The 11,947-nt window shown below is 33.6% G+C and overlaps 1 protein-coding gene across 1 annotated transcript; it reads left to right on the top strand.

Moving 5' to 3' along the window:
- The first annotated feature begins 10,514 nt into the window (after positions 1-10,514).
- Positions 10,515-11,388, top strand: LOC135229484 (olfactory receptor 4A47-like). The gene has a single exon (XM_064279027.1). The coding sequence runs from the start codon at positions 10,530-10,532 to the stop codon at positions 11,337-11,339; it is 810 nt and encodes a 269-aa protein (XP_064135097.1). The 5' UTR covers positions 10,515-10,529; the 3' UTR covers positions 11,340-11,388.
- Positions 11,389-11,947: the final 559 nt, after the last annotated feature.

Genomic DNA, 11,947 nt, shown 5'->3' on the forward strand with positions numbered 1-11,947 from the left:
CTGTTATGATCTTCTTTATTTTAGGTAGGTTTGTTGTAATGTCTCTCTTCTCATTTTATTTGGGTTATTTTTTTCCTCTCCTTTTTTTTTCTTTTGTCAGCTTGTCTGATGGTTTGCAGAATTGTTTGGTCTTTTCAAAGAAAGAAGTTTTGGTCTTGTTGATTCTTTATGTTGTTTTTTTCTGATATTTCATTTATTTATGCTCTAATCTTTATTACTTCCTTTTGTTGACTGTGGCCTCTTTTTGCTATTCTCTTTCTATTTGTTCTAGTTGTAGAGCTAACATTTTTCTTTTGATATATTCTTCTATTTTGATGTGTGCATTTACTGCTATAAATTGACCTCTGAACACAGCCTTTGCTGTTTCTCAAGGGCTTTGATATGCTATGTTTACATTCTCATTTGATTCCAGGAATTTTTTGATTCCCTCTTTGATTTCTTCTATTAGCCAGTGGTTTTTAAGTAAGATGTTATTCAGGTTTCATGTATTTGATTTTTTTTCCCTTGCTCTTTTGTTATTGATTTCTACTTTTATGGTGTTCTGATTAGAGAGAACGTTTTGTATTATTTTAATGTTTTTGATTTTATTAAGAGTTGTTTTGTCCCTAAAATGTGGTCTGTTCTGGAGAATGTTTCATGTGCGTTGAAAAAAATTCACGTTTTGCTGTTGTGTGCTGAAGTGTTCTATATAATCCTATGAGGTAGAGTTGGGTGATAATGGTCTTTATTATCTTCTGCATTTTTGCTGTATTTCTTTCTAGATGTTCTGTCCTTTATACAGTGGTGTGTTGAAATCTTCTGCTATTACTGTGGAACTGAGTATTTCTCTTCTCCATGCTCTTAGAGTTTGCTTTATGTATTTTGGAACCCTGTCATTGAATGTATAGATATTCGATTGTCATTTTAATCATTATATACTGTCCTCCCTTGTCTTTATGTTCTATTTTACCTCAAAGTTTATTTTATCTGAGAGCAATATTTCCATTCCTACTCTTTTTTGATTACTGTTTCCTTGATTTTTTTTTCTTTTAATTTTTAGTATTTTTATGTCTTTTTGTCAATGATATGTCTCTTGTAGATAGAATATTGGTGAAATATTATTTTTTAATCATTCTGCCACTCTGTATCTCTTTATGGGTGCATTTAAGCCATTTATATTCAGTGTAATTATTGTTGGACGGATATGAGTTTATTCCTGTCATACTGTGCTTTTCTTCTGTGGTGCTCACGTTTTCTTTTTTCTCTTACGTTCCCATGCTGAGTTCCTTTTGTTTGTGGATTTTCTTTTCCTCTCTTTCATTACTATAAATTTTGTGTTTACTGAGTCTTTATTTTTTTTATTTTTTGGATGGTTAGTTTTGTTAACTTTCTTTATGGTTTCCTTGAAATTTACCCTTATCTTCCTACGTTTTAATCAGTCGTTTATTACTTGATATTGTCTTGACTGCCTCTCCATCTGAAAGTTCTATACCTACCCATTTATTCTCCTTTTTATTGTTTTGATGTTGTCATCATTTATTGATTGATGTTTCTGTTTTCCTTTCTGAGTCTTTAGCTTTGTTTTATTATTGAGATTTCTTTGCCTAGGTTGGTATCTGACTGATGCTTACCTTTGTCCTAGATTGTGGTTGTTGTCTGATGTTGGTTCTATAACAGAAGGTCTCCCTTTACATTTCCTGTAAGTTTGGTTTGGTGTTTTAGAATTCCCTTAAATTCTGTTTATCTGGATACGTGCTAATTTTGCTATTTTATTGGAGAGTTTTGCAGGATATATTACTCTTGGTTGGCAATTTTATTAATTCAAGGTTTTTTATATGTCATCCCATCACCTTCTTGCCTGCATTGTTTTTGCTGAGTAATCAGAGTTTAATCTTATTTTTTCTCTTTGTAAGTGACTTTTTGTTTTTCTAGAGCTGCTCTCAGGATTCTTTTTCTTTGGTTTTGGAAAGTGTAATTATGATATATCATGGTAACTTCTTTTGGAGTCCATCCTATATGGGGTTTTTGAACTTACTGGCTGGTCATTTTTTCTTCTTTCATGCTATTTTGGAAGTTTTCTGTCAGCACATCTTCAACAATCTTCTCTGTTTTTTCCACTTTCTTCTCCTGCTCTGGAACTCCAATCATGTGCAAATTTTGCTCTCAATTGTATTCCACATAATTCTTAATTTTTGTTCATTGTCTTCTCTAATTTTTCCTCAGAGTGGTGTCCATATATTTTTTTTCAATATCACTGATTCTGTCTTCCATTGTTTCAATTTTGCTTCTAAAGCCTTCTATTGAGTTGTCTATTTCTGAAATTTTGTTATCTTTCTGACTTTTAGTTGCCTTTTTTCATGATTTCTAATTCTTTATTTATTGTGTAGTTTTGTTCTTGTATTATTTTCCTGAATTCTTCTATATTTTTGTCTGTGTTTTCCTTTTTTTGTCTTTGTTTTTGTTGTTTTCATCTATTTTTTTTCATAATGTTGTGTATTTTTTTCTTTTTTTTCTGTGTCTATTTATCTCTTTCCTAATGTCTTGGAGAGCTCTAAATATTAGTATTTTGTATTATCAGGTAGTTCCACTGCCTTTTCTTCCACCAGAAGTTTATCTGATTATTTTGGTCACTTTCTGGAGCCAACTTGTTCTGTCTCTAAGACATTAAGGTCTTATTTTCTTTGTTTATTGATTGTATATTTGTTTGTTTCATCCTGTTTTTCTCTTTCGTTTTGATATCAGGGTGGGTAGGCTGGGCTTGCTTGCTGCTTGCTTGTTGTGGGCACAATATTTCTCACCACCTTGTCCAGTGGGCAGAGCAGCGGCAGTCAGGGTAAGGCTTCTTCTTTCTACACTGATTTGGTGAGGTGGGTTAAGGTGGCTTGGGTGGGTGATATTTGCTTTCTGATGTTGGTCCAGAGGTGTGGGAGCATTCACAGCCCCTCACTATATGGAACAGGGTGTCAGATGGGTGGTGGTACAGGCTTACTTCCCACCATTCAGCTGTTGGTTGAGTGGTGGAAAGGCACATGCAATGGGAGTCTGGGGTGGAGGTATGCCTGAGTGTTGGGGATACTCTAGCCTTGGCAGCAGGGAGGGGTCCAGATAAAGGGGAGGAAGTGGCATATGTACTGAAGGAGGAAGTGTGAAAAAGCTTGTTTTTCTGGTTACGAAGTGTTCTGTACCGTGTTGTGAGCTCTTTGAAGTTGATTTCCATCTTCCCTGTCTGGGGTCATTATTGGTTGTTTCATAATAGTTGACAGGGACCTCTACTTCATGTCTCTCCTAGCTCTCTGCTTTCTGTCAATATCTTCTTTCATTCAGTTTTTGACCTAGTTCCTCATCCCTTCATTTGATGCTTAAAGTTCCAGGATTGATGTTTGTATCTCTTTTACTTAGTTTTTTGGGTCTTTGCTTCAGAGAGATGGCATGGTGCTTGTGTCTAGGATGTAATGTAAGCTGGATTCACATGATTCATTTTTTAATATGTGTATCCAGTTCTTTGAATACCCATTCCTTAAAAGTCTTTCACTTCCCTATTGAATTTAATAAAACTTTGTTGAAAATTCACGAGTATATATGTGTGGTTCTATTTCTAGACTCTGTGTTCAATTTTGTTCAACTGTTTGTGTAATTGTGCAACAGTGTAACAGAGTGTTAATTACATTTGTTCTGTAGTCCATGTAGACCTATGTAGAGAAGATTTCTCCAGCGAGCTTATTAGACTTCTAAAATGACTACTCATGCCTCTCAGAGGGAGCACGTAGAAGTTGCCAGGCTAGTTAAGGGCTATCCCCACAAATGGCTCAAGATTCTGTCATATTCTAGAGACCAAGGCAACCATATACTTGTTCAGGTTGATAAGGGTGAAGAAACTAACTCCATATCTTTGGGTAGTTTTAACATAACATGTAGAAAAGTATAAGATAGAAGAGTTGTGTCAACCTTTAGAAATACAATTTGTATCGGTTCACCTAAGGTCACAATCACAATCATACACAGGCAAGGTACACTCAACCTCTTCACCAACATCTTATCTCATCATTGCCTCAGCTTGAAGTTCAGGACTTCAATTTCTAAATCCATATCAGGTATGGGTGAGACTCCTTGGGTACAGTTCATTTCTTACAGCTCCTAAATTATTGTTTTTCTGTATTTAAAGACATATGAACTGGAGTCATGTTCTCTCTTTCACACACACAACATACAATGGGAGGGAATGCAAGATTATCAAAATAGACACTACTTTTCAAAAAAGTGGCAAGTGAAAAGCTATGGTGCTTCCTGTAGTCATTTGAATTACATCAACTTATTTAAAATATTAAGGCCAGATTTTTTTCTTAAAATAAAACCTACTTTGTCATGTTAGATTTTTAAAATATATGGCTGTATTCGAATTGCTAAATAATACTTGAGAGATTTTGAGGCTATTTTGATGAATTTTTACAAAATTTTGTAACTCCTTTTTTATCTTTGCTTGAGTTATGCTGTGTGTAGAAAAATGAGTTTGAAAGTATTTTAATTTTCTTTTGTCCCAGAAGGATTTTTTGCTGAAATGATGAGTTGAATTCATTGATAAAGCTATATGTGGATGGATCTTTTTTTTTTGGGGGGGGGGGAGAAATTAAAGCATCATTTAACAGGTATCATGTTATTATTTTGATTTTTAATTTTGTGTGTGTGTGTTCAGAAAGTTGTATTTTTCAAAGGCTTCCTTCACCTCTTCTCAGTTCAGAAAAATATCGGCATGTATTTGTTTAGAATATCCTTTTATTATCCTTTAGAATATACAGAATCAGCAGTGATGACACTTTCTTCTCTACCAGATCTCGGTTTGTTTTTCCTCTTTTTTTTTTTAAATTCATTTTGCTAGACACTTATCCATTTTATTAGTCTTCTCAAAAACCAACTCTTAGTTTTATGTATTTTCTCTATTTTAAATTAATTTCTATGTTTATGATTTCTTTTTTATATTTACTGTTTCAATTCTACAATATTCTCCGGGTTTATTTTGCTCTTTCCTTTCTAGGTTCTTGAGATAGAAGCTAGTTCATTTTTTAAATAATCTTTCCTATTTTCTAATATTTGCAATTTAAGGTATACATTTCTCTTTATGCACTATCTAAGTAAGCTGCATCCAACAAATGTTAGTATTTTTTATAATATAATAATGTACACAATACATTCTAATTTTTACTGTGACTTTTTCTTTGATCCATAGCTTATCAAGAACTGTGTTTTTTAATTTGTAAATAGTTGGGGAGTGTATAGTTACTTGTTTAATCAAATTTCTTAGTTGAATGCTAATATTATCACACATATTTCTGAATAAGTCCTCTGAAATGTATTGCAGCTTGTTTTGTGCTAGGATATTGTCTATTTTGGTGAATGTTCCATGAGGACTTTGTGATAAATAGAATAGTCCCAGATTTCCTTTCTCTTCTCTATTGCCATACCGTCACTTTACTTTTGTCTTTATTGGTTTAATATAAAGCTTTAAGTCAGATGATCATTACCCAACATTTTATTGTACAAACTATAACTTCTCATTTTAGAATTATTATAGGAATTTTGGGTTGAGTTTTATAATCTGATTTAATGTTAAGAGATAATTGTATACAAATTCTTTTTGTAGTATAAATTGCAGTGATTTTATCATTTCCTTAAAGTGAATTTATATCTATAATTATATTCCAGTCTAGAAATATTTATTTCTAAAAATTTCTTCAGAATGAAATGTAGGTAATTGTCGATTTAAGCACTCTTTTATGGATATTGGCTACTGAAATTGTATGAAATGTTTAAAAAATTAAGCTACGTGTTTTAACCTGTAAATAGACACACTCATGATTTTTGACAATAGGATTGATTACACAAGGAAATTAGATAGTGGGGAACCATTGATGTATGCAACAATTTTCGTTTCTACTGAGCAGCCTGAGAAGAACTAGGACATGCCACAGAATCCTTCACCACACATTCTGAAGTGTAATTAAGATGATTTGGGGGCTGCTAGTAAGAAAGATCTAAAAGAACTGTGACCTTAACAAGGTAGAGTTTTGATTTTCTGTTTACAAAAGAAGTACAGAGTAGGTTGCTTATGGACACTGAATTCTTCTACTCAGCAATTATTAACTCTTGACTTCCATGTTATTTTATTTTTCTTAATTTCTTTATTTTGGCTAAAGTATACTGAGCCAAAGACACGTCATTTTAACAAATTCTACATGCACATTTCAGTGACATTGGTTACATTATTCAAATTGTGCTACCATACTTACTAGTTACCATTTCTTCATTATTCTACTACCATTATCTTAAACTAACTGCTGCCTAAGTTTCCCATTCAATGTTTTGAGTTGCCATTTGTAAATTTGATCTCACATAGATCATTCTTTAAAAGCACACAATGCTCAAAGCAGAGGTAATTTACTAATGAAAATAATGTATTTTTTCGTTCAAAGAAGACTTCAGGGGTTAGCTTTGGTTTAAGATTTAAAACTTTAAGAGTATCTCTGGGAAAAATTTCCTTGTGCTCATGCATGTAAGTTGAGTTTTTCTGCATCAGCAATGAATATACTAAAGAGGAAAAAAAAATTCCCTTTTACAATATCATCTAAAAGAATATAATCACTAGGATTAATTTTAGAAAGACTTGTACAGAGAAAAGTGTAAAAGAGTACTAAAATTAATTAAAGATGACTTAAATAAATGGAATGGCATTTCATGCTCGTGGATTGGAAAATTCAGTATTGTCAAGATGTCAATACTACCTAAAACAGCTTATAAATTCAAGAAAATCCCCCTCAAAGTTCCAACAGCCTTCTTTCCAGAAATGGAAAAATCAATCCTCAAATATGCATGGAACTGCCAAGGGCTCTTAGTTGCCTAAGCAATCTTGAAAAAGAACAGAGTAGAAAGACTCTCACCTCCCATTCTCTTAACTTCCATTCTTTGGTATGATTGTGGTCACAGGATGGTTGTTGGAGCTCTGAACAATTTGTCTGAGATCTAGAGAAGCATCAAGGAGAAAGGGTAAAAGGGAGTTTGGCTTCGAATTTGATCATTTCACTTCCTGCGTGTCTCATTTAATGACTTAACTCGTATCTTATGTCACCTTAGCTTTCAAAGAATGCTGGGAATTTAATTTTTTAAATCTGGGACTACTGATTTTCCTGGAAATATAAGGTCTAACACTAAGAATCATAGATTTGCAAGCTATTCCTTTAACTTTTTTTACTTCCTTTATTTCATGTTTAATACAGATTTTACCAATTTGCCTGTCTGAAACTCTTACAGTGACAAACTCAAGGCTGTTACTGCTAGTGTGATATATTAGTTTCCTAGGGCTACCATAACAAAATTCTGCAAAGTAGGTGGCTTTAAACAACAGAAAGTTAGTCTCAGCTCTGGAGGTGGAGGTTCAGCATCAGGGTGTCAACTGTGTTGATTCCTTCTGAGGCTTTGATGGAGGTCTGTTCTGCTCCTCTAACCTAGTTCCTAGTAGCTCCAAGAATTCCTGAGTTGCTACTGCAGCATCACATGGAGTCCTTCATCTTTCTCTCTTTGTCTCTGTGTACCTTCTCTTTTATAAAATCACCAGTGTGACCCACCCTACTCCACTAAAATCTCTTATTAATCTAACTAATAACATTTTCATAGATCCTATTAAAAGTGTCACATTCACAAGTATAGGGGTTTGGACTTCAACTTATGTTTGTGAGGGACACAACTCAATCCATAACAAGTGAGAACCCTGCTTTATATATATTTGAATTGAATTTTCAATGATTTGTTCTGAAATCAATAGTCTTCGTCCAGTGGGAGCGAGTTCAGATATCATCTGCAAGGATATAACTTAACAGTACACATTCAAAAGGCTTGCCTATTTTGGAGGTCATGATTTAAAAAGGAGAATTGTTACATATTTAAGTTCTTCCCAGTCTGGACTCTTCCCTTTGGATGATTTGACCTCAGGTTATATTTTTGTGATTTTTCTCCCCTGAGTACCTGGTCCTGTAAATCCTATTTTACATGGGTGATTATCCTTGCAACATCTCTAGAGATGCAGAACCTACTCTCAGAATTATGATTAAGGTCACAATGAATTTAATGATGGAAGCATCACTACTTAAGATGCATCTATTAAATGACTCAAAAATATTTTTTGTAGTTCAAGTGTAAATAAAATGCCAAAGATTCTTATGTTACCACAGAGAGTGCTTGCCTACGTGAGTGTTTACATGACTAATTTTTTCAGGAATTGAAATGTTGGACCCAAAGCGTAATGACATATGAATATGAAATTATTCTCCATCCTTCAGGCAAACCAAAGTTTGACTTTGTTGTAAAAAGTCAGACCAATATAACAGATTGAGAATCAAAAGGCTGTAACGGCTATTTCACTTCTAAACCACAAAATGCAAAATATTTTTCTAGTCACATTTCTCTCTCCCACGAAATTTACTTCTTATTTACTTTTTTAACCTCATACAACTTATTTAACATTTGATTTTTTAGAACAAATTATCCCAGTGTTGAGGTCTCTGGCTCTCTCTGCTTATAATGAAGATTCAGACTTCTTTTGGCTAGAAGACATTTTTGATATTTGTGTTAGAAGTCCCAACAATTTAAAAGGTAACAATTTTATGAAAGATTGAGACGGACTTCCTGAAGCATGGAAAGTTTGGCCACAAAGAAACAGTTCTAATTCAGGTGATGGTGCATGTACTATTTTACTCTCTGTGTTCACAGAGACGGCATCAGTGTATGAGGCTCTTATTTTTTAGGACAAGGGAGAAGGAACCACAATTCAGAACTTAGAATGAATGACTGTTTCATTATGTAGGTAACCCAGGAAGTGTTTGTACACATAAGAGTCTTCATTAGGGTTTATATTATGCAAGGGTACATTGGTAGTGTGATTTGGAAAGTCATAGTCTTTTAAAAGTTCTCCTGAGTGATTCTGATAATGAGCCATGTTAGAGAACCTTTGTGGTCGATAAAAATACGGGGATTGACTTAATTCTGAAATACCCTTTTGGATACTTTCATAGTGTAAAGATCTAGAATACATTTACCTCCTCTTACATCAGTGTTCTTAGAAACTAATGTAAGGGTATTTGGGAGTTATTCTAATAGGCAGAGATTTGTAAAGCTCATATAGGATCAACGGAAGTGCTCTGTAATCTGTTAATAATTAGATTATAAAGTAAATCTTTAAACCTTGCATGAGTGGCTTTCAAGGACCTAAGATGATACTTATGTAAGCAGTTATTACTTCAATTCATAGGAGTGAGAGATTGAGTAAGAAGAGGACTGAAATTGATCAGTAAACTTAGCAAATAGTGTTTTAACAATGAAGAACACAGAATTGGGTTGCTTGCTTGAAATAGATGTGGAGTAGATGGATTAATTATTTAAACAATGGAGATACTACACTGTATAAATATAGAGAGGAAAATTGTTACCGTAGAAAATGGAAGAGACAATTACAGGAGGACTATTTTAAAAGTGTAAAGAGATTGGATCTAGTGAACACAGAGGGTTTGGTCATAGAAACAGAAAATTCATATATTGTGAAGAGGTCCAGCAGAATTACAATGTCAGATATTGAAGCAAATGTCAATAGGGGCTTCAAGAGTAACTAGATATCATTACTAGGATTATTTTAAGAGAAACCAGGGTTGGTTAATATTGAAGATATTTATGATATACTTTGTGTTTGTGTGTGCCATATTCTTTTTCATTTTTTCCTTGAAATCTCTTCCCTAGTCTTTTTCACTCCTGCACACACATCACCAGCAAAAAGTAAATGGTTTTCAACAAAAATTTAATCTTTCCATGTTTTATTCATGCTCACATAATTATTTTTATTTTGTCTTATAATAGTATTATACATAATTTCATGCTTATTTCTTTGTTGCTCAACAGTACTTGTTATAAGTATTTTTAAAATTGTGAAGTATGTCCATTGTGGATTTCAGTTATTAGTTAAAAAGATTCTGCCATTCCTACAATGCAGAAAAAAAATCTCATTTGCTAACGTGAAAGTGAATATTAAATAAATCTTCCTTTATTTTCGTACTAAAACTTTATTTACATTTTATTTTTATAAACAGTATTGAGTATATATACCCAATTTTATTTTCTAGCAGATGTGGCAAATTAGCGTGTTAAACCTATTTATTTCATAATCTGCTCTTTTCCCATATGTTTCTAATTACTTGTTTATCTTTGTTATTTGATAAGATCTCTGAGGTTATGGACCATATTTTAGTCAGCCTTATATTCCTAAAATTTTGTACAGTGCTGAAATATAATAAATCCTAATGCCTATTTGTTGAAAGAATAAACAACTTATAGAGAGATTTCATAAAGTCACTAGTTGCCATTACATTTACAGGTAAATTTGTCCTGACGTCTAAAATAAGGATACACAGAAGAACGTATGGAACAATGTGACTGAGTTTGTCCTTTTGGGGCTCACTCAGAGTCTCCAGGGTCAGAAGGTATTATTTGTTGTGTTCTTGCTCATCTACATTGTGACAATGGTGGGCAACCTCCTCATTATCATGACTGTGGTGGTCAGTCCAACACTGGATGCTCCTATGTACTTCTTTCTTGGCTACTTATCATTTATGGATGTTGTTTATTCTACTACAGTTACCCCAAATATGATTATAGACTTACTCTATGAGAAGAAAACCATTTCTTTCCAAGATTGCCTGACCCAGCTTTTTGCAGAACACTTATTTGGTGGTTCTGAGATTTTACTTCTGGTGGTCATGGCCTATGATCACCACGTGGCTATCTGCAAACCCCTGCATTATATGATGATCATGAACCAAAGGGTGCGTGTTTTGCTGCTGCTGGTGACCTGGGTTGGAGGTTTTGTGCATGGTATAGCTCACCTTCTCTTTGTTTACAATATTCCCTTCTGTGGTCCCAATGTTATTGACTACTTTTGCTGTGACATGTATCCATTATTAAAGCTTGCCTGCACTGACACCTATGTCATTGGTCTCACTGTGATTGTCAATGATGGGGTAATATGTGTGGTCATCTTTATGCTGTTACTCATCTCCTACGGAGTCATTATGCACTCCCTGAAGAATCTTAGTCAGAAAGGGAGGCACAAAGCTTTACCCACCTGTGGCTCCCACATCACTGTGGTGGTCCTCTTCTTTGTCCCTTGTATTTTTCTGTATGTGAAACCTCCTTCCACCTTACCCATTGATAAATTCTTGACGGTGTTTTGCACTGTTTTCACACCTATGTTTAATCCCTTAATCTATACTTTGAGAAATTCAGAGATGAAAAATGCCATGAAGAAGCTTTGGACAAGAAAAAGAAAATGAGCCAACAGGCAAATGCATCACCTACTTTGAATAAAGGTTTTCCCTTCCAGGAAAACAAAAGATAAAACTGAAATCCACTGCCATCCAGTCAATTCCAAGGAAGCTGTGTGTAATTATTTAATTGTAGTAAATATTTCCTCAAGTCATCATGATTGTGCATAATGGAAAACATTTATTAGGATACCTCCAATGATTAATTTTGTTGAAAATAAATTTTTAAGATTTTTATTTCCTGAGAAAATATACATACTTTTTTTATGTAGAATAGTTCTGCTGAGTCTATGGATTTATATTCTGTGTGATGACTTATGCTACATCTAATGCCAGAAAGCTATTTTAGTTGATGGAAGGTTCTCTCATGTCTTTTAAATAAATCTAATCCTTTTTTCACAATTAGTAGTGCTCATTGTCAATTTCAGAATAATACATTTTGAAATATAACATAAAAATTGTTCCTTCCATCCCAAACAGAGATAGAATATATTACTTAGAAATTTATGTATTTATTTTTAAATATGTTTTAAATATAGTGCTCCCCTGTCACTCAGGTCAACTCTTTAGATCTGTGTTTGATGGTCAGAGTTCGTAGATTGTCATGAATGTGATCG

Source organism: Loxodonta africana, unplaced genomic scaffold (assembly GCF_030014295.1).
Source record: "Loxodonta africana isolate mLoxAfr1 unplaced genomic scaffold, mLoxAfr1.hap2 scaffold_32, whole genome shotgun sequence".
Classification (NCBI taxonomy): domain Eukaryota; kingdom Metazoa; phylum Chordata; class Mammalia; order Proboscidea; family Elephantidae; genus Loxodonta; species Loxodonta africana.

Bases quoted from the DNA above. Each gene is read 5' to 3' on its own strand.
- LOC135229484 (XM_064279027.1), top strand. From the start codon at position 10,530: ATGGTGGGCAACCTCCTCATTATCATGACTGTGGTGGTCAGTCCAACA.